Source organism: Mixophyes fleayi, chromosome 3 (genome assembly GCF_038048845.1).
Source record: "Mixophyes fleayi isolate aMixFle1 chromosome 3, aMixFle1.hap1, whole genome shotgun sequence".
Lineage (NCBI taxonomy): Eukaryota > Metazoa > Chordata > Amphibia > Anura > Limnodynastidae > Mixophyes > Mixophyes fleayi.
In genome coordinates, this window is record NC_134404.1 from 64,899,037 (window position 1) to 64,919,722 (window position 20,686).

Genomic DNA, 20,686 nt, shown 5'->3' on the forward strand with positions numbered 1-20,686 from the left:
ATCATCAAGTTCCTCCACAGCGCCAGCTACATCATCAATAGCCTCCTCCCGAGCCACCTCTTCCCGTACAGTGATGGGAAGTACAGTGATGGGAAGGTCAGGCTTGACAACCACCAACACGCTTGGACTCGCCTTGGGGATTTGTGTGTCACTCACCGGACTGTGAGTGCTTCTTCCCGGACATTTAGGAACCGTGGCCGTCCTCCATCCTGAGGGACTGCGCATGCGCAGCCCTTTCTATACCTCCAGTGTATGTTCCTTTAACTTAATTGGCAGATCAGGCAACCTCCCTATATTAAGCACCTGTGGTCATCACCACATTGCCTGATCTTGGAGTCTCATTCCCCATGAGTCTCTGAAGGTGTTCCTGTGTTTCCTTGTTTATTCAGCCCTGCTGATTCCTGTGGTTTCCAAACCACTTCTACCTCTGTGGTTTCCAAACCACTTCTGCTACTGTGGTTCCCATACCACTTCTACCATCTACTGAATCATCGTGACTGTGAGCTGATTCCTATCCGCTGCCTCCGTGCACTACAGTCTTCTAATCACTTCAACTCTACCATGTATCATTGGGACTGTTAGCTGATGCCTATCCGCTGCCTCCGTGCATTACAGGCTTCAACCACATCCACTCACCTGTTCATGATTGTGACTGCCAGCTGATTCCTATCCGCTGCCTCCGTGCACTACAGGCTTCAACCTGCAACTCGTCTGTGTTTCATCATCGTGACTGCTAGCTGATTCCTATCCGCTGCCTCCGTGCACTACAGTCTTCAACCTGCAACTCGTCTGTGTTTCATCATCGTGACTGCTAGCTGATTCCTATCCGCTGCCTCCGTGCACTACAGTCTTCAACCTGCAACCCGTCTGTGTTTCATCGTGACTGTTTGGCTGATTCCTATCCGCTGCCTCTGTGCGCTTCAGTCTTCAGTCCTTGTCAACGCTCCCGTGTTTTCTTGAGTCTGCCTCCACTATTGCTACCCGCTATTCTCCGTGATCAACAGTGCCTGTTCAACTCTGCTCTCCCGTGTCCCATCGTTACTGCACCTGCTGGTTGCTATTGGCTACCTCCGTGTTCCCGCAGAGACCCGCTGCTGCTACTCCTCAGCACTACTCATCCATCTACTGCTGATCCGCTCTCCACGCTTTCCTGTGTTCCCTGCTGGTCTACCTTCCCGTGCGCTGCACCTACTAGACCACCGCTTCACCCATCCAGGGACTTCGCATCCTGCCGGCCTCCTGCCGTTCAGGTATCTCTGCACTCCTGTCTGACTGCCTCCTGAACCACGGTATGCATACTTCTCATTGACTGTGCTGTGTATTGCATACCTTGCTGGACTGTGTTGGTTCTCCTCTGGAGTGTGCTATCCGCTGAGTCTATTGCCATCATTGACTGTGTTATCTTATGCTGGACTACTTCAAGAGACTTTCTATATTGGCAGTATTGTTCAGTCATTTATACATTTATATTGTGCATATTACTGTGGATCAAAGTCAAGGTGCCCGTGTATATATTGTGTTGCAGTCTCTCCCCGTGCACCTCCTCACATATATATTCAGTAGTACAACTTGCTAGTGGCAGCCCACTGACTCCTGTTTACAGTTTCACCTGTTCCAGTATCCTCTCACATAGCAGTGGTACAACTTGCTAACGCAGACCACTGACTCCCCGGATATCTCCACTTGGATTCCATTCCTTCACTCTGACAGCGGTACAACTTGCGATCCGCAGACCGCTGACTCTCATCACCTCCTCGTTTCTGTTGGACATTCCTCCTCACTATAGCAGTGGTACAACTTGCTACCGCAGACCACTGACTACCTTCACGTGTCCTTTGTCCATACAGTTCCTCGTGTATTACTACCTCCATATTGCCAGTGCTGCTAGTCATAGACTTTCCTGAGCATCTCATCATCTGCTATTTCCTGTTCCGTGATCACCCTGCTACCAGAGTACCATATTACCACCTATACTGCTCTGGTAAGCCTATCACCTGGTGATCCCTGGGTAAAGACTCCTAGTGCCCGTGACAGTAAGATCAGGCCATGACAGACCCAGATACGGAACCTACTGCTAAAGAGATGCTGCAGCATCTGGTCAGTCGTGTGGAGCAACAGGATGCTCGCCAACAGCTGTTACTTCAATGTTACCAATCGTTAACCTCCCAAGGAACATCTGGACAGACTGTTACAGCTAGTATTGAAGCTCCTGTGCTTTCCTCCGTTTCCCCAGTGCCATCCCAGGTGTCTACAGCTCCTACGCTTCACCTGCCTACTCCGTCAAAATATGACGGGGACCCCAAAACTTGTAGAGGTTTCCTTAACCAATGTTCAGTCCATTTTGAACTCCAACCTCAAAATTTTTCTACCCATCGTTCCAGAGTGGCCTATCTTATCTCATTGTTTTCTGGACAAGCCCTGGCTTGGGCCTCCCCTCTGTGGGAAAGAAACGATCCAATTCTACAAGATAGTGCCAAATTCATTTCCACGTTCCGAAGTGTGTTCGATGAACCAGGTCGTGTGACCTCCGCTGCTTCCAGCATTCTTCGTTTGCGACAAGGCTCCCATACAGTAGGACAGTATGTCATTCAATTTAGGATCTTAGCCTCTGAACTTCAGTGGAACACTGAAGCATTAGTTGCCGCCTTCTGGCAGGGGCTCTCCGATAAAATTAAAGATGCACTGACTACCCAAGAGCTTCCTTCGTCACTAGAAGATTTGATCTCTCTTTGCCATCGTGTAGACATGAGATTTCGTGAAAGAGAATCTGAGAAAACAACTTCTGCTAAAGCACCTCTTCGTTTAAACCCTCAATTTCGTCCAGTTTCACCTTCTGTGATTCCCATGGAGATAGGACGTTCCAAATTATCTTTAGAAGAGAGGAAACGAAGAGTAAAGAATAGACTCTGTATCTATTGTGCTGATTCCACACATATGCTCAGTTCTTGCCCTAAGAAATCGGGAAATGCCAGGCCCTAACTAGTTCTGGAGAGGTGAAGTTAGGGTCCCTGGAGTCCTCTCCATTGTCTATGAAATCTAAAGTCTGCGCTTTCGATGTTACGATTTCCTTTGCTACTAAATCCTTTGAGTCACAGGCATTGATTGATTCCGGAGCAGCAGGAAATTTCATTTCTAAATCACTAGTGAATCAATGGTCCCTACCAGTGATCACTTTAAAAACACCCATTACTGTGACGGCTATAGATGGATCACGTCTCATCAATGGTCTCATCACCCAGAGTACGTCTCCAGTAACCCTTCAGATTGGTGTACTACACCATGAAGAAATTTCGTTTTTAATTCTTCCTGTTACGACAAGTCCGATTGTCTTAGGCCTTCCATGGCTTCAATGTCACTCTCCCCAGATTGACTGGCGCACCCCTCAAGTTACGTCTTGGGGGCCTGAATGTCACCATCGTTGTCTCTCTCAAGTTATTCCTCTTAAAGTACAGCAATTTTCCATCTCATCTTCCTCCCCGGGACTCCCTCCTCAGTATGCTTCATTTGCCGATGTGTTTGATAAAGCTCAGTCTGAACGTCTTCCTCCTCATCGTTCTTGGGATTGTCCGATCGACCTTCTACCTGGCAAGACTCCTCCCAGGGGTCGGGTCTATCCTCTCTCGTTACCTGAAACTCAAGCCACATCTGAGTACATACAGGAGAATCTCCAGCGTGGGTTCATTCGACCTTCCACCTCTCCCGCTGGAGCTGGGTTCTTCTTCGTCAAAAAGAAGGATGGATCATTACGCCCTTGTATAGATTTTCGTGGACTCAACGCCATTACTATCAAGAATCGGTATCCCATTCCGCTGATCACTGAGCTATTTGATCGCATCAAGGGAGCTCGGATATTTACTAAGTTGGATCTTCGTGGTGCCTACAATTTAATTAGAATCCGTTCCGGTGACGAATGGAAGACCGCGTTTAACACCAGAGATGGGCATTACGAATATTTAGTAATGCCCTTCGGGCTGTGTAATGCCCCCGCGGTTTTCCAGGGTTTCATCAATGAGATCTTTCGGGACTTATTATATGTATGTGTCGTTGTCTACCTGGACGACATATTGATCTTCTCACAGGACCTGCCTTCTCATCACCAACATGTGGCAGAGGTCCTCTCCAGACTACGGAAAAACTCATTGTTCTGTAAATTGGAAAAATGTTCATTCGAGTTACCCCAGATTCCATTCTTGGGGTATATAGTTTCCGGAGTTGGCCTGAAGATGGATCCAGACAAAGTAAATGCTGTACTACATTGGCCTCAGCCAACTACTCTTCGTGCCATCCAGCGTTTTTTAGGTTTTGCCAATTACTATAGACGCTTCATTCAAGACTTCTCATCCATTGCATCTCCCATTGTGGCCTTAACTCGGAAAGGGGCTAATACTAAGCAATGGTCATCTGAGGCTCTCCAAGCCTTTCAAATCCTCAAAGAGTCCTTCTCGTCTGCTCCCATTCTGCGACAACCTGATGTGACACTCCCCTTCTTCCTAGAAGTAGATGCCTCTAATGTGGGCTTAGGAGCTATTCTCTCCCAACGCTCGGAGCAACAAAAATTACATCCTTGTGCCTTCTACTCTCGGGGTCTTCTGCCCGCAGAGAAAAACTATACTATCGGGGACAAGGAGTTGCTGGCCATCAAAGCTGCATTAGAGGAATGGAGATACTTGTTGGAAGGAGCTCGCCATCCGGTGACGATCTTCACGGATCATAAGAACTTGTCATATTTGCAATCTGCTCAATGCTTGAACCCTCGTCAAGCAAGATGGTCTCTTTTCTTTTCCCGTTTTGAATTAATTATAACCTTCAAACCAGCTGCTAAGAACAAGAAAGCTGACGCTCTATCTCGAGCTTTTGTGACGTCCTCTGATGTAGAAGAGGTTCCCAACCATGCTATTCTAGACCCCAAATGTATTTCTCTGGCTGCTTCATCCACCAAAATGCTACCATTTGGGAAGACCCTCGTGCCTCCTACTCTGAGGAGGAAAATCCTTTCGTGGTTCCATGCCTCTCGTTTTTCTGGACACGCCGGTGAACATAAGACCTTTGAGATTCTCTCTCGTAGTTACTGGTGGCCTTCAATGAGGAGAGACGTCAAAGAGTTTATTGCTTCCTGTGATTTATGTTCTCAGTTCAAATCCTCCCGCAGAACTCCAGCAGGGTTGCTGCGACCACTACCCATTCCGTCCAAGCCTTGGACCCATATTAGTATGGATTTCGTTACTGATTTGCCACCAAGTAAGAATCACAATACTATTTGGGTAGTGGTAGACAGATTTTCGAAGATGGCTCATTTCGTCCCTCTGTCCGGTTTACCTTCCTCGTCTACTCTGGCTGAACATTTCATTAAAGAAATCTTCCGCATCCATGGATGTCCGTCTGAGATTGTGTCAGATAGAGGAGTACAATTCGTTTCCAGATTCTGGCGGGCCCTTTGTAAAACCTTGGGCATACGATTAGCACTCTCATCGTCTTACCATCCGCAATCTAACGGACAAACGGAACGAGTCAATCAAGATCTTGAGACTTTTATTAGGATGTTCTCTTCAGCCAACCAAGACAACTGGGTAGAATTGCTCCCTTGGGCTGAATTCGCCCATAACAACATGTACCATGAGTCATCATCCAAAACTCCATTCTTTGTGGTCTACGGTCACCATCCGTCTTTTCCGGAATTTCCTGCCCTCCCGCCCACCCAAGTTCCTGCTGTGGAGACTGCTTGTCAGACCTTCAAAAATATCTGGTCTCAGGTCAAAACCTGTTTAAAGAAGACATCTAACAAATATAAGTCTTTCGCAGATAAGAAGAGGCGGGCTATTCCACCACTAAAAATTGGAGATCGTGTCTGGTTATCTACCAAAAATATTCGTTTGAAGGTTCCATCTATGAAATTCGCCCCTCGTTTTATTGGTCCATATAGGATCATTCAAGTTATCAATCCAGTATGTGTTAAACTTCTTCTTCCTAAGAATCTTCGGATCTCCAATGCCTTCCATGTGTCCTTGCTCAAACCTCTCATCATCAACCGTTTCTCGACTCCTTCCTCAGCACCGCAGCCAGTTCAAGTTCATCAGGAGGAGGATTTCGAGATTACTGAGGTATTGGATGCAAAAATTTCGCGAGGAGTCCTCCGTTTCCTCGTTCATTGGAAGGGCTTTGGTCCTGAGGAGCGTTCATGGATCAAAGCTGAAGATCTTAATGCTCCTGCCCTTCTGAAGAAGTTTTATTCCAAAAATCCGGACAAGCCCGGTTCCAGGCGTTCTGTGCCCACCTTTAAAAGGGGGGGTACTGTCACTCACCGGACTGTGAGTGCTTCTTCCCGGACATTTAGGAACCGTGGCCGTCCTCCATCCTGAGGGACTGCGCATGCGCAGCCCTTTCTATACCTCCAGTGTATGTTCCTTTAACTTAATTGGCAGATCAGGCAACCTCCCTATATTAAGCACCTGTGGTCATCACCACATTGCCTGATCTTGGAGTCTCATTCCCCATGAGTCTCTGAAGGTGTTCCTGTGTTTCCTTGTTTATTCAGCCCTGCTGATTCCTGTGGTTTCCAAACCACTTCTACCTCTGTGGTTTCCAAACCACTTCTGCTACTGTGGTTCCCATACCACTTCTACCATCTACTGAATCATCGTGACTGTGAGCTGATTCCTATCCGCTGCCTCCGTGCACTACAGTCTTCTAATCACTTCAACTCTACCATGTATCATTGGGACTGTTAGCTGATGCCTATCCGCTGCCTCCGTGCATTACAGGCTTCAACCACATCCACTCACCTGTTCATGATTGTGACTGCCAGCTGATTCCTATCCGCTGCCTCCGTGCACTACAGGCTTCAACCTGCAACTCGTCTGTGTTTCATCATCGTGACTGCTAGCTGATTCCTATCCGCTGCCTCCGTGCACTACAGTCTTCAACCTGCAACTCGTCTGTGTTTCATCATCGTGACTGCTAGCTGATTCCTATCCGCTGCCTCCGTGCACTACAGTCTTCAACCTGCAACCCGTCTGTGTTTCATCGTGACTGTTTGGCTGATTCCTATCCGCTGCCTCTGTGCGCTTCAGTCTTCAGTCCTTGTCAACGCTCCCGTGTTTTCTTGAGTCTGCCTCCACTATTGCTACCCGCTATTCTCCGTGATCAACAGTGCCTGTTCAACTCTGCTCTCCCGTGTCCCATCGTTACTGCACCTGCTGGTTGCTATTGGCTACCTCCGTGTTCCCGCAGAGACCCGCTGCTGCTACTCCTCAGCACTACTCATCCATCTACTGCTGATCCGCTCTCCACGCTTTCCTGTGTTCCCTGCTGGTCTACCTTCCCGTGCGCTGCACCTACTAGACCACCGCTTCACCCATCCAGGGACTTCGCATCCTGCCGGCCTCCTGCCGTTCAGGTATCTCTGCACTCCTGTCTGACTGCCTCCTGAACCACGGTATGCATACTTCTCATTGACTGTGCTGTGTATTGCATACCTTGCTGGACTGTGTTGGTTCTCCTCTGGAGTGTGCTATCCGCTGAGTCTATTGCCATCATTGACTGTGTTATCTTATGCTGGACTACTTCAAGAGACTTTCTATATTGGCAGTATTGTTCAGTCATTTATACATTTATATTGTGCATATTACTGTGGATCAAAGTCAAGGTGCCCGTGTATATATTGTGTTGCAGTCTCTCCCCGTGCACCTCCTCACATATATATTCAGTAGTACAACTTGCTAGTGGCAGCCCACTGACTCCTGTTTACAGTTTCACCTGTTCCAGTATCCTCTCACATAGCAGTGGTACAACTTGCTAACGCAGACCACTGACTCCCCGGATATCTCCACTTGGATTCCATTCCTTCACTCTGACAGCGGTACAACTTGCGATCCGCAGACCGCTGACTCTCATCACCTCCTCGTTTCTGTTGGACATTCCTCCTCACTATAGCAGTGGTACAACTTGCTACCGCAGACCACTGACTACCTTCACGTGTCCTTTGTCCATACAGTTCCTCGTGTATTACTACCTCCATATTGCCAGTGCTGCTAGTCATAGACTTTCCTGAGCATCTCATCATCTGCTATTTCCTGTTCCGTGATCACCCTGCTACCAGAGTACCATATTACCACCTATACTGCTCTGGTAAGCCTATCACCTGGTGATCCCTGGGTAAAGACTCCTAGTGCCCGTGACATTGTGATAATTTCTCTTTAGAAGGCAGAGTTGTTTGCTGTTTTGTTGCTGACAGCATAACTCTCTTCAATTTTTTGTAGGGGGGGGGAGGAGGAGGAGGGCTAAGATCCGTGGGTGAAGCTGAACCACTAGTCATGAACACGGGCCAGGGCCTAAGCCGTTCCTTGCCACTCCGTGTCGTAAATGGCATATTGGCAACTTTACGTTTCTCCTCAGATGATTTAAAGTTTCTCTTTTTGCTACTTTTTCTTAACTTGGGCTTTTTGGATTTTACATGCCCGGTACTACGAGATTGGGCATCGGGCTTGGAAGACGACGTTGATGGCATTTCATCGTCTATGTCATGACTAGTGGCAGCAGCTTCAGCATTAGGAGGAAGTGGGTCTTGATCTTTCCCTACTTTATCCTCCAATTTTTTGGTCTCCATTATATGTAGCACAAGATACTGCAGAATGTGTGAACTTGGTAATATTGCAGTACCAATGGACTTATACTGCTGGATTGGTTTTACAAATTTGGTTATAATTATTATATTTTTTATTTTTTTTTAATTTTTAATTTTTTTTTACTTTTTTCTTATTTTTAAAAAACTTGGGAATAGTGGGGAAATAACTATGCCCTTAGAAGCACAGAGCACAGGACACAGCACCACTGGACTGAACAGGACACGGCACAGGATCCAGCAGCACTACGGAACTCAGCAGGACAGAGCACAGGACACAGCACCACTGGACTGATACTGCAGAATGTGTAAACTTTGTAATATTGCAGTACCACTGGACTTTTACTGCTGAATGTGTGAACTTGGTAATGTTGCAGTACCAATGGGCTTATACTGCAGGATTGGTTTTGCAAATTTGGTGGTAATTAAAAAATATTAAAGTAGTTTTTGGTATTTTTTAAAAAAACTTTTTTTTATTTTTTTAAACACAGGGGAATATTGGGGAAATAACTATGCCCTTAGAAGCACAGAGCACAGGACACAGCACCACTGGACTGAACAGGACACGGCACAGGACCCAGCAGCACTACGGAACTCAGCAGGACAGAGCACAGGACACAGCACCACTGGACTGATACTGCAGAATGTGTAAACTTTGTAATATTGTAGTACCACTGGACTTTTACTGCTGAATGTGTGAACTTGGTAATATTGCAGTACCAATGGGCTTATACTGCAGGATTGGTTTTGCAAATTTGGTTATAATTATTATATATTTATTTTTTTTTTTAATTTTTTATTTTTTTTTACTTTTTTTTTATTTTTTAAAAACTTGGGAATAATGGGGAAATAACTATGCCCTTAGAAGCACAGAGCACAGGACACAGCACCACTGGACTGAACAGGACACGGCACAGGACCCAGCAGCACTACGGAACTCAGCAGGACAGAGCACAGGACACAGCACCACTGGACTGATACTGCAGAATGTGTAAACTTTGTAATATTGCAGTACCACTGGACTTTTACTGCTGAATGTGTGAACTTGGTAATATTGCAGTACCAATGGGCTTATACTGCAGGATTGGTTGTGCAAATTTTGTGGTAATTAAAAAAAATTAAAGTAGTTTTTGGTATTTTTTAAAAAAACTTTTTTTTATTTTTTTAAACACAGGGGAATATTGGGGAAATAACTATGCCCTTAGAAGCACAGAGCACAGGACACAGCACCACTGGACTGAACAGGACACAGCACAGAACCCAGCAGCACCACTGACCTCAGAAGGACAGAGCACAGCACACAGCACCACTGGACTGATACTGCAGAACACAGCACAGCACAGCACAGCACAGCACAGCACTAAACAGCACAGCACAGCACAGCACTAAACAGCACTAAACAGCACAGCACAGCACAGCACTAAACAGCACAGAACTAAACAGCACAGAACTAAACAGCACAGAACTAAACAGCACAGAGGACCACCTAACACACCCTCCCTCTACCCTGATCAATGCCCGAGTGAAGATGGCGGCGACTAGCGGGGAATTTATAGGATCCGAGTATCGCGAGATCCGACAACGGGATTATGAGTCAGAGCCTCAGTTTCACTTTTGAATTTGGCGCCAATACCCGGATCTGTCTCGGATCCGACTCGGATCCGCAACGTTCGGGTGGGCTCGGATTCAGGAAATCCGAGTGCGCTCATCCCTAGTTTAAATAGCATTTTTAATTTTGAAAAGCCCGTCCCTTGAATTGCCGTCACTTGACTACAGTCATGACAAGCGAAAGAGCTGCACACCCACTGTATACAGCAGGTGCAGTCGTGAACAGCATCGCTGGACCTGAACCGAAGGAGAGGTAAGTTCAGTGGGCATGACAAAAAAGCTGAATAGAACTTTATTGCACCCACTGTGAAACCCCTCCCCCTGCACTACAACACTTTCCTTTAGCCTTCAAACATTTAGACGTTCCCTGGAAACTCACCGTTCAAACAAAACAAACATGTTTTCTCTTTATAAACTGAAATTACCCTCTGACCCCTACATCAACATTGCTGTGTGACTGAATCATATAGCCCACTAAGCACTTTTTACCTTTGCAATCTGGCTGGACCAATATGCAATATGTGGCACTTAATCTCATGTATCACGCTCATGTTCTCCTATAGATTGTAAGCTTGCAAGCAGAACCTTCTTAATTATCTGATTGTTAACACTCAGGGCTAGATTTACTAACAGGCGTGATGCATGGCGGCGGCTTTAAGCGGTTTTCCGGCGGGCTTGCATTGCAAACAGCCGGATTTACTAATGGGCGCATTTCATGTTCAATTTAAAACCGCCGGCGATGTCACGGCGGGATGTAATGCTCAAAGCCGCCGGCGGCTTTGAATAGAACATGGCGCTTTTGCTTTAAATGACGGCGCTTTCGTGTGAAGGCGGTTTTTTTGAAAATTGCACCTGTCTCATGGCCTGTTACTATTGGCTATTTTCAAGGTCAGGAGATTTGACATCACAAGCCCTATATAAACCACTGGCCTGACACTTTTTCTTTGATAGGGGTTTGAGGAGTTTTGTGAGAGGAGTTTGGAGGATTGTGGTTTGGTGACAGTTGGTGAGAGTTGGAGTTTGGTGGAGCGATATCTGATTGAAGTGTGAGTAGTCCTGTGGTATTTTTCTGTTTTGTACATTTCTTTTCTCATTTATTTTTTGTCTTGTATTTTTTGTATTTTACTTGTCCTTTGTCTGTGTTACTTGTGTGTGACTGTGTTGAGAGTGTGTCTGTAGTTAGTGTAGTTTGTCCTTTGTGTTTGTAAGTCTTTCTGTGTTTTGTGTGGTTCACATTTATTTGTGAACATGTCCAGAGAGAGGAGGGGAGCAGAGGCCGAGGAGAGGGAGATGGAGGTTGAGGGGGCAGAGGAGGGAGAGGAAGAGTTCGAGGAGACAGGAGAGGGCAGGAAGACTAAATCAGGGAGAAATGTCAGATTCTCCCATGATGAAAATTGTGTGCTGGTGCACAATATCATTCCCTGCTATGAGGTCATCTTGGGGAACCTTGCAGCCCGGTCTCCGCTAAGGCGGCGCCACCAATTGTGGGCTAGAGTGTGCGATGCTGTTAACGCGGTGGGCCCACTAAAGAGGACAGTGGCGCACTGCCGCAAGCGGTTTTCCGATATTGAAAGGAGGCTGAAAGAGAAGATGGCCCAGGAAAAGAGGGCAACAAGGCGCACGGGTGGCGGCCCCCCCTCTTCGTATTGAGTACACAACGTACGAGAAGGAGCTGCGCCAGATAATGCCGGCAGAGATTGTCGAGGGGATAAACGTCCAAGACATGGATTCGCCCTCTTTTGGCAAAGTAGTTGGTGAGTTTTTTTTGTTTTTTTTACCCTAACAGTATTTTAAATGCTTTTTTCTTTGTAAAAATGCTTTTTTCTTTTTAAAAGTGACTTTTTTCTTTTTCAAGTGTATTTTTTACTCTATTAGTTTGTAAAGGTTTTTTGTTTTTTTTTAAAACCTGTTTTTTTATTTGAAAACACATTTTTGAAATAAACTGTATATTTTTAAATAGTTTTTTGCTGCAAATACATTGTATGCTTTTTCAAATACATCCAGATTCGCCAGGACCGCAGTTCAGTCTCAGTCCGAAACCTACACCTCCACCTTCAGTGAGAGATTCGGGCACAGACGAGCAAGCAGGTGTGTGATTTCTGTTTAGGAGAGAAATCATGGAGTTAATTGATTTTCTGTGCAAATGTTGCTGTCAATTTTTTATTTTTTTTTATGGTTTGCAATGAGAACTTAGGGCTACATTTACTAAACTGAGATGTTGCCTATAGCAACCAATCATAATATACCTTTACTTTATGTATTGCATTCAACAAAATGACAGCTACAATTTGATTGGTTGCTATAGGCAACATCTCCACTTTTGCAACCACGCAGTTTACTCAAAATACCCCAGCATGTACTACACAGAGGGAGTACTAAAATAGTATTAGTTTACCCCAAAGCACGGTCTAGCAGAATTTGGCTGACTAAATCCTCATATTTGTAGGTTAAAAATACTTTTCTGTTTTACCCCCCTCAGCCATACATAGTCCAAATGATAATGTGTATTCAAAAGATAAAAAGTGCATCCTGAAGCAGATAGCATAGGACAAGAAATCAGGAATGCAAACATTGTGAAACAATCTGTAGTTACTAAAGATTATTCTTTCCTATCCAGTGTTCAGAATGCAATATACAAACATATTATATCCTATATACTAACCGTCATTTTTCATACACAGGGCCCTCTTCATACCAGGCACCTAAGGCGGAGTCCCTGCAAATGTCCCCTGAGCCAGATGAGCAAACGATAATCACCCTGGAAACAGTGGATGCCCCTGTGTCTGGTTTCCAGGATGTTGCACCTGGCCTTGCTGAAGCCCCAGCACACCAGCAACCTGCACCGCAAAGTATGGACCCAGCCAGAGAAATGGCGCTGTCTATTGGCACTTTCCAGCAGCAGCAAACATTCTTCATGGAGAGCCAAACTCGCCACATGTCCCAAATTGCGGTCCAGTTGAGGCGGATACACCGCACAAATAGCCAAATCCCTTGCTGCAATCAACCGTCTGGCTAATGCAATCAAATCTGCAGATGGCCCAAATGACTGGGGCTGTGGAGGCATCACATTCGTCCGTTTGCGAGGGGAATGGGAACGTGACCCGGCTGGCAGGGCAACTACAGCAGGAACTCATTGCCCGCTTGCCTGCACCTTTTTCATCGGCCACCACCAGTACCGCTAGTACGCCAAGCAGATCGGCACAGAGCACTCCTGCAAGGAGAGGTGCTCGCACTAGGGGTGGGCGAGGGAGAGGAGAGAGTGGGGCAAGACATAGCGATATGCCAGCAAAAAGGCGTCGCTAGCGCTAAACCATTATTATTACCTAATGTTTTGTTCAGTTTGTGTAAGCATTATACTTTATTATTTATTGTGTTGTACTGCAATAAATGCAGTTAAATTTCTATGGTGTCAGTGTTTCTTTTCTGCTAATTAAACAAGAGTATACTGATGTTTAAAAAAACTATGCACTCAAATCTCTTACACATTGACCTCTGACTGTCACTTTCCAGGGATGTTCATATTTACCACATGAGGAGTACACAGTATCCTCTTTTTAAAGGTTCCAATGTATAAAACAATTTAAATTAAAAAAATCATTGCACTCACATCAAACACATTTTAGAGCAATAAATGTTTTTCCTATTCTGCACTTACATGTGAAGTAGTTTGTAATGAGACGGACTCTAATCTGCCTTCCGCCCTCTGTGCTCTGCACATCACCAGATGTGACACGGACCCCTTCTGTCTTCACTGTCTACTGCAATAATCAGTTGATGTAATGCTAGATTATATATCAAACAGCCAGCCAGGATAATATCAGACCCCTTTTCAGGTGCATACATAGCCACCCAACCAGATTATTGTAGTAACCCGAACCTAGTTTACCAAAGTACAAAGGTACGCTATAACACACCTCTACTAGTGGGTATGTGCCTCATTGAATTTGTTCTGTGCAGATGTGTGAGGATGCAGCAGAGGAGTCATCAGCCAGAAACCCATTCTTTATTGAGCACATTTAGAATTGCTTTTACACTTTGTTAAGGGATTTGTTGCAATATTAAAATAAAAACAACAAATGTGGAAATCAGTAAATAAATTGCATGGTGGGAAAAGAGAAGAGAAAAATAAACCAAAAAAACACTGTAATTACAAGACACCGGCCTTTTAACATATACAATCCCAAAGGAACAAACTTTGTACATGAAATGGCCCTTTCCCTTCTGTTCTGATTGACCAAATACCTGAAACAGCACACTGTTTGAACAATCTCGCCGCTCACAAGCAGCGCTTTTATTTTGGTCTTTTGAATGGCAGTTTTCCGGCGGCTTTATAAACCCCCTAATAATAAATCCGGCTGTTTGTATGTTGAACATTGTTGAAACCGTCATGGCGCTTCATACAGAGGCGGGTTTGAAAACATCATTTCTGGCCGTTTGGACAGTGGGTTTAGCCTTAGTAAATCCGGCGATGGCTAAACCGCCGCCAAACCCGCCGAAAGTCGGCGGGTTTACAAACACGCCTGATAGTAAATCTAGCCCTCAGTCTTGTATTACTGTGTAAAGCGCTACAGAAAATACTGGTGCTATACAAATAAATGTCAATAAATAAATCAGCGTAATAAGTATTCAATGATCATGGGGCTTTTTTTTTTTATCAATACCTAATTTATATTATATATTATTGAGATTACAATGTATAAACACAAGCTTGGTAGTGGGAACAATTGTTGGCAGACAGCTTCAGTTAGGAAAAGTTTGTGCAACCGTTTTGCGTCTCTGAACTTGTATGAGTTTCATTAGTTTGCATCACAGACTCCTCTAAACACTTCTTCAGTTTTTTCTCGGTTTAGGCGGCAGCCTTACGGTATGCAGATATAATAAAACTTTTAAAATGTACCTTTTATCTACATGTCAGAAGCCCACTGATGCTTGGCGTATTTTGTGTATCTTATTTCACAAATGTCACCAATCCATAATGAATTTATAGGTGGAATAAAGGTTTAGCTCATAAAATAGCTGCCTCCACTGAGTGTATTTAACAGATGCATTTTAATTAAAACTGAAATATTTATTTAGCTAATAAAAATGTGCAATTCACTTATCTTTAGATCATATGATTGTATGTTGGTAAAATGGAGATCACACAAATCGCTGTAGCCCACATCTAATCACTTACTGCTCTAAACACTTGTTCACGTCTCTTCTATGCCTATTGCTGCATACTATTAATGCAAGGGGAGTAATACATCACCTTTAACATCTTAGTATTGTATTATTTATTTTTATAAATATACTGTACGTAAACATTATTGAATGCATTATATAGACAGTCAAGCATGGTCATGTTTACTAAACGTTCTTATTTTTATTGTTTATTATGAACAGATATCAACATATATTCAAGAGTACAAAGATAAATGGACACTTTCGATAAAAATACTTGAAGAATGCATTAAAGAGATGCCCAGTATTGCTGATGACATAGACAAGTTCCATAAAGGAGCCACCATTGCCAGTGTCACAGGAAGCTCATTTGGAATAGCCGGAGGAATCACCACCATTGTAGGCCTAATCCTGGCCCCGTTTACACTTGGTGCATCTCTGATTGTCAGTGGTGTTGGCATTGGTGTGGCTGTGGCTGGAGGGGTCACCGGAGCAGCAGCTTCTATAGCAGATACTGTAAATATTAAAAAGAAATGCAACAGAGTAGAAGAGCTTGTTAAGGAAATGAATGGGAAATTGACTGAAATTCAAAAGATTTCTGAAATTATTAATTGTAAATATGAAGCTCTTAAGTATATACTGGATGCAGAACAAATGGAAAATATGGGCAAAATTGGCGGGAGATGTGTATTCATGGTAGAGATGGTCACTGACCCCCGTGTTTTGGTTTTGGATTCGGTTTTGGATCTGGATTACCGTCGTGTTTTGGTTTTGGTTTTGGTTTTGCAAAACCGCCATTGCGTGTTTTGGTTTTGGTTTTGGTTTTGTTTGGTTTTGTTTTGCTATTTTTTGGGAAAATCCATGTTTTTGGGCCTAAATTAACCCAATTTAGTGCTCCAACTGTTTTAGAGACAAGTAATCTAATTGTTGAGGTAATAAATCATCCAAAAAAACAGTTTAATTCTTCGTTGGTAGGCCTATTCTACACACAAAACAGATTGTCTTCCTCTCCATCTATGCATATTGGCAATGCAGCCATCGTCTTTGAATGTATATTACACCCTACACTTATAGTTAAATATGTAAAGAAATGGAAAAAGCCAGTTTGGTTTCTGTCTCTCAAGGCCCCCCTCCACTTGTATAAAATACCAAAAAATTCAGCCATTATAGACTGTACAATATTAATTGACATGGAGAAAGACAGTTTGGTTTCTGTCTCTCAAGGCCCCCCTCCACTTGTATAAAATACCAAAAAATTCTGCCATTATAGACTGTACAATATTAATTGACATGGAGAAAGCCAGTTTGGTTTCTGTCTCTCTAGGCCCCCCTCCACTTGTATAAAATACTAAAAAATTCAGCCATTATAGACTGTACAATATTAATTGACATGGAGAAAGACAGTTTGGGGTCACTCTGTCTCTCTAGGCCCCCCTCCACTTGTATAAAATACCAAAAAATTCAGCCATTATAGACTGTACAATATTAATTGACATGGAGAAAGCCAGTTTGGTTTCTGTCTCTCTAGGCCCCCCTCCACTTGTATAAAATACTAAAAAATTCAGCCATTATAGACTGTACAATATTAATTGACATGGAGAAAGACAGTTTGGGGTCACTCTGTCTCTCTAGGCCCCCCTCCACTTGTATAAAATACCAAAAAATTCAGCCATTATAGACTGTACAATATTAATTGACATGGAGAAAGCCAGTTTGGTTTCTGTCTCTCTAGGCCCCCCTCCACTTGTATAAAATACTAAAAAATTCAGCCATTATAGACTGTACAATATTAATTGACATGGAGAAAGACAGTTTGGGGTCACTCTGTCTCTCTAGGCCCCCCTCCACTTGTATAAAATACCAAAAAATTCAGCCATTATAGACTGTACAATATTAATTGACATGGAGAAAGCCAGTTTGGTTTCTGTCTCTCTAGGCCCCCCTCCACTTGTATAAAATACTAAAAAATTCAGCCATTATAGACTGTACAATATTATGAAAAATGGACAAAGCCAGTTTAGGGTCACTCTGTCTATGACACCCTACCCTTAAGGATAAATTGCCCTAACAGCAGCCTTTCAAGATGGTATGTGATATGGAAATGCCACAAGTCCCTTTCCTCTTTGGGGGTAGATTGCACCCTACACTTACATAGAAAGTTTTAAAAAGATGTTATCGGCATCATCTTCAGCTTCATCCTCACCCTCATCAGTGTGTACGTCATCATCACAGACTATCAATTCATCGCCGCTTGAATCCGCCATTAGAGAACAGTCAGTGCTTGGATGTCTTGGATGGTGAAGGCCTTCCTCGTGGAAGATGTAGTTCATTTTTATAAACATCATTTTCTCCACATTTTTGGGAAGTAACCTTCTACGGCGATCACTGACTAAGTTCCCTGCTGTGCTGAACACTCGTTCAGAGTACACACTGGAGGGTGGGCAGCTTAGGTATTGCAAAGCAAGTTTGTACATGGGTTTCCAAATGGCCTGCTTTTCTTCCCAGTAAGGAAAGGGACTGTCTGACATTTCCATATCAACTACCTCTTGAAAGTAATCCTCCACCATCCTTTGCATGTTTATACTCATATTGGATGGAGTTATGGGCAAAGTGACACATTTTTTTGAAAAATCCTTCAAACCAGCCCAGATGTTAAATTGTTCTCGTCTGCCCCCTGTGTCTTCCCTGCTTCTTTTTTGGAAATTTAATTTTTTACGAGCAACAGCTTGAGAAAGTGAAGGAGGACACGTCGTCAAGCCGAGGCCCAGTTCAGCGGCCAACTTGCTGAGCAATAGCTCCTTGCAAAAGTTCACATCTCGCTCATTTACAAGTAAAGACTCAATGTAGGTTTTAAACCTTGGATCAAGCACAGTGGCCAAAACGTACTGATCCGAGTTCAAGATCTTAATAACTCGAGGATCATTGTGAAGCGAATTAAGTACTTGATCGACAAGGCCAACATACTTTGCTGAATTGCTTGCTTTCAGCTCCTCCTTCATTTTCTCAAGCTGCTTTTCCAATAGTCTAATTAAAGGAATGACTTGGCTCAAACTAGCAGAGTCTGCACTGACCTCACATGTCACAACTTCAAATGGTTTCAGCACCTTGCACAGCACTGAAAGGATTCCCCACTGTGCAAGAGTGAAATACATCCCCCCTCCTTTCCCAATGTCATGACTTGTGCAATATGCTTGGATGGCTTTGCGCTGTTCCTCCATCCTCTGAAGCATGTACAGGGTGGAATTCCACCGAGTTACCACCTCTTGCTTAAGTTGGTGGCAGGGCAAGTTAAACTGCTCTTGGAGCTGCTGTAATCTCCTACATGCTGTGGCTGAATGCCTGAAATGGCCTGAAATTTTACGGGCCACCGAAAGCATCTCCTGCACCTCACGGTTATTTCGTAGGAAGCTCTGCACCACCAAGTTGATGGTGTGAGCAAAACAGGGAATATGTTGGAAATCACCCAGCTGTAATGCTCGCACTATATTGTTGGCGTTATCTGAAATGACATACCCTGGGGAGAGTCCGAGTGGTATAAGCCATGCATCAATCACATCTCTCAGTTTGCGTAACAAATTGTCAGCCGTATGCCTGTTAGTGAAGCCGGTGATACAAAGAGTGGCCTGCCTGTGACAAATGTTACGTAGTGGTGTACATGCTGCTGCTGTTCCTGCTGGTGAAGGTGAATGACCAACCCAGTGGGCTGTCACAGTCATATAGTCTTTGGTTTGGCCACTTCCACTTGTCCACATATCTGTGGTTAAGTGAACAGTGGGCAGAATGGCATTTTTCAGCGCAATCTCTACATTTTTACACACTTTTTGGTATAGTTGTGGAATAGCTTTACGGGAGAAATGGTGTCGCGATGGAATTCTGTAACGCGGACACAAAACCTCAATTAACTGTGAAAAACCAGCTGCGTTTATTGTGGAGATTGGACGCAGATCTAACACTAACATTGCAGCCATGGCGTCTGTGATTCGCTTGGCGACTGGGTGACTGCTGTCATATTTGCTTCCCCTCGCAAATGATTGTTTCACAGTTAATTGCTGAAATGTAGGACTGCTCATTTTATTCACCTGCCTCTGGGATGACGATTCACCCCCAGCAGCAGCAACAGCAGCAGCAGGACTAACGCTTTCTTCAGAGGAATCAATAATAGTGCCGGAGTCATCCAGCCTTAAGTGGGATGCCGGGCTAACTCCGAGCGCTACTGAGGATATTGATGAGGATGGTGTGGTGGGTGTATTTTGTAGCCGTCGGTATGTCGGTGAGCGGAGGGTCTTAGCTGATGAGGGAGTGCTTGTATTCTTTTGGGAAGAACTTTCAGCTTTTCCCAACACTTTGCCATGAACTCTCGTTAAATGGCGTAACATAGACGAGGTTCCAAGATGGTTAAGGTCCCTCCCTCGACTGACTGTGGCTTCACATACACTACAAATGGCTATACAATTGTTGTCTGGATTTGGGTAGAAATAATTCCACACATAAGAAGTGGATTTTTTTGTTTTATGCCCAGGCATGACAATGGCCTTTTTCTTGTCACGTGCCAGAACTGCTGCCACTGGTGCAGGACTTACACAAACAACCTCATCCTCATCAACATCCTCATTAGCGCCCTCGTCGCCTACACAAATCTCCCCCTCATCCTCTTCTAATTCCAAAGTGGCATCCTCAATTTGGGTATCACCGGCTACACTCGGGCTATTAAGGCACACATCAGCAGAATGCTCACGATTAGACATCCCACTGTTGGATGGACTCTCCACAGGGATTGTTGTCATTTGTGAATCAGAGCAAATATTCTCCTGTAATGCCTTACTGTTATCTTGCAGCTCAGCTTTGACGCGTAACAGTAGTTGTGCACCAATTGTAGCCTGGGTAACTTTTTGGGATCTGCCACTAATAGCCAAAGGTGAAGGCCTCATTCTCTCTTTGCCACTGCGTGTGTAGAATGGCATGCTTGCAATTTTTTTTTTTTATCGTCACTTAACTTTTGCTCAGTTACACTTCTTTTTCGCTTCAATACAGTAAATTTTTTTTTGGTTTTTGTTTTTTGCACTAATTTGAAAACACTCTGTTGTTTGACATCGCCTTGGCCAGATGACGTACTGGGAACACTAACATCAGGACTGGTGACAGAACCTGGTTGCTCATTTAGATCATATGTGGACTGCTTTGAATCCATTCTGAGCGCAAACCACTGGGGAGTGCTAAAAATTATTTAGTAGATTCTGCTGACAGTTATGACTTTTGACAGCCAGAAATATTAATGCACAATTAGGGAGGACACCCCAA

At 44.2% G+C, this 20,686-nt stretch overlaps 1 protein-coding gene across 1 annotated transcript in view; it reads left to right on the forward strand.

Moving 5' to 3' along the window:
- The window catches only part of LOC142142665 (apolipoprotein L3-like), a 52,915-nt gene that overhangs the window by 29,709 nt on the left and 2,520 nt on the right, over nucleotides 1–20,686 (forward strand). Inside the window, exon 3 of the mRNA XM_075200525.1 lies at nucleotides 15,611–16,093. Coding sequence (XP_075056626.1) covers nucleotides 15,611–16,093 — 483 coding nt within the window. The remainder of the gene's footprint in view (nucleotides 1–15,610; nucleotides 16,094–20,686) is intronic.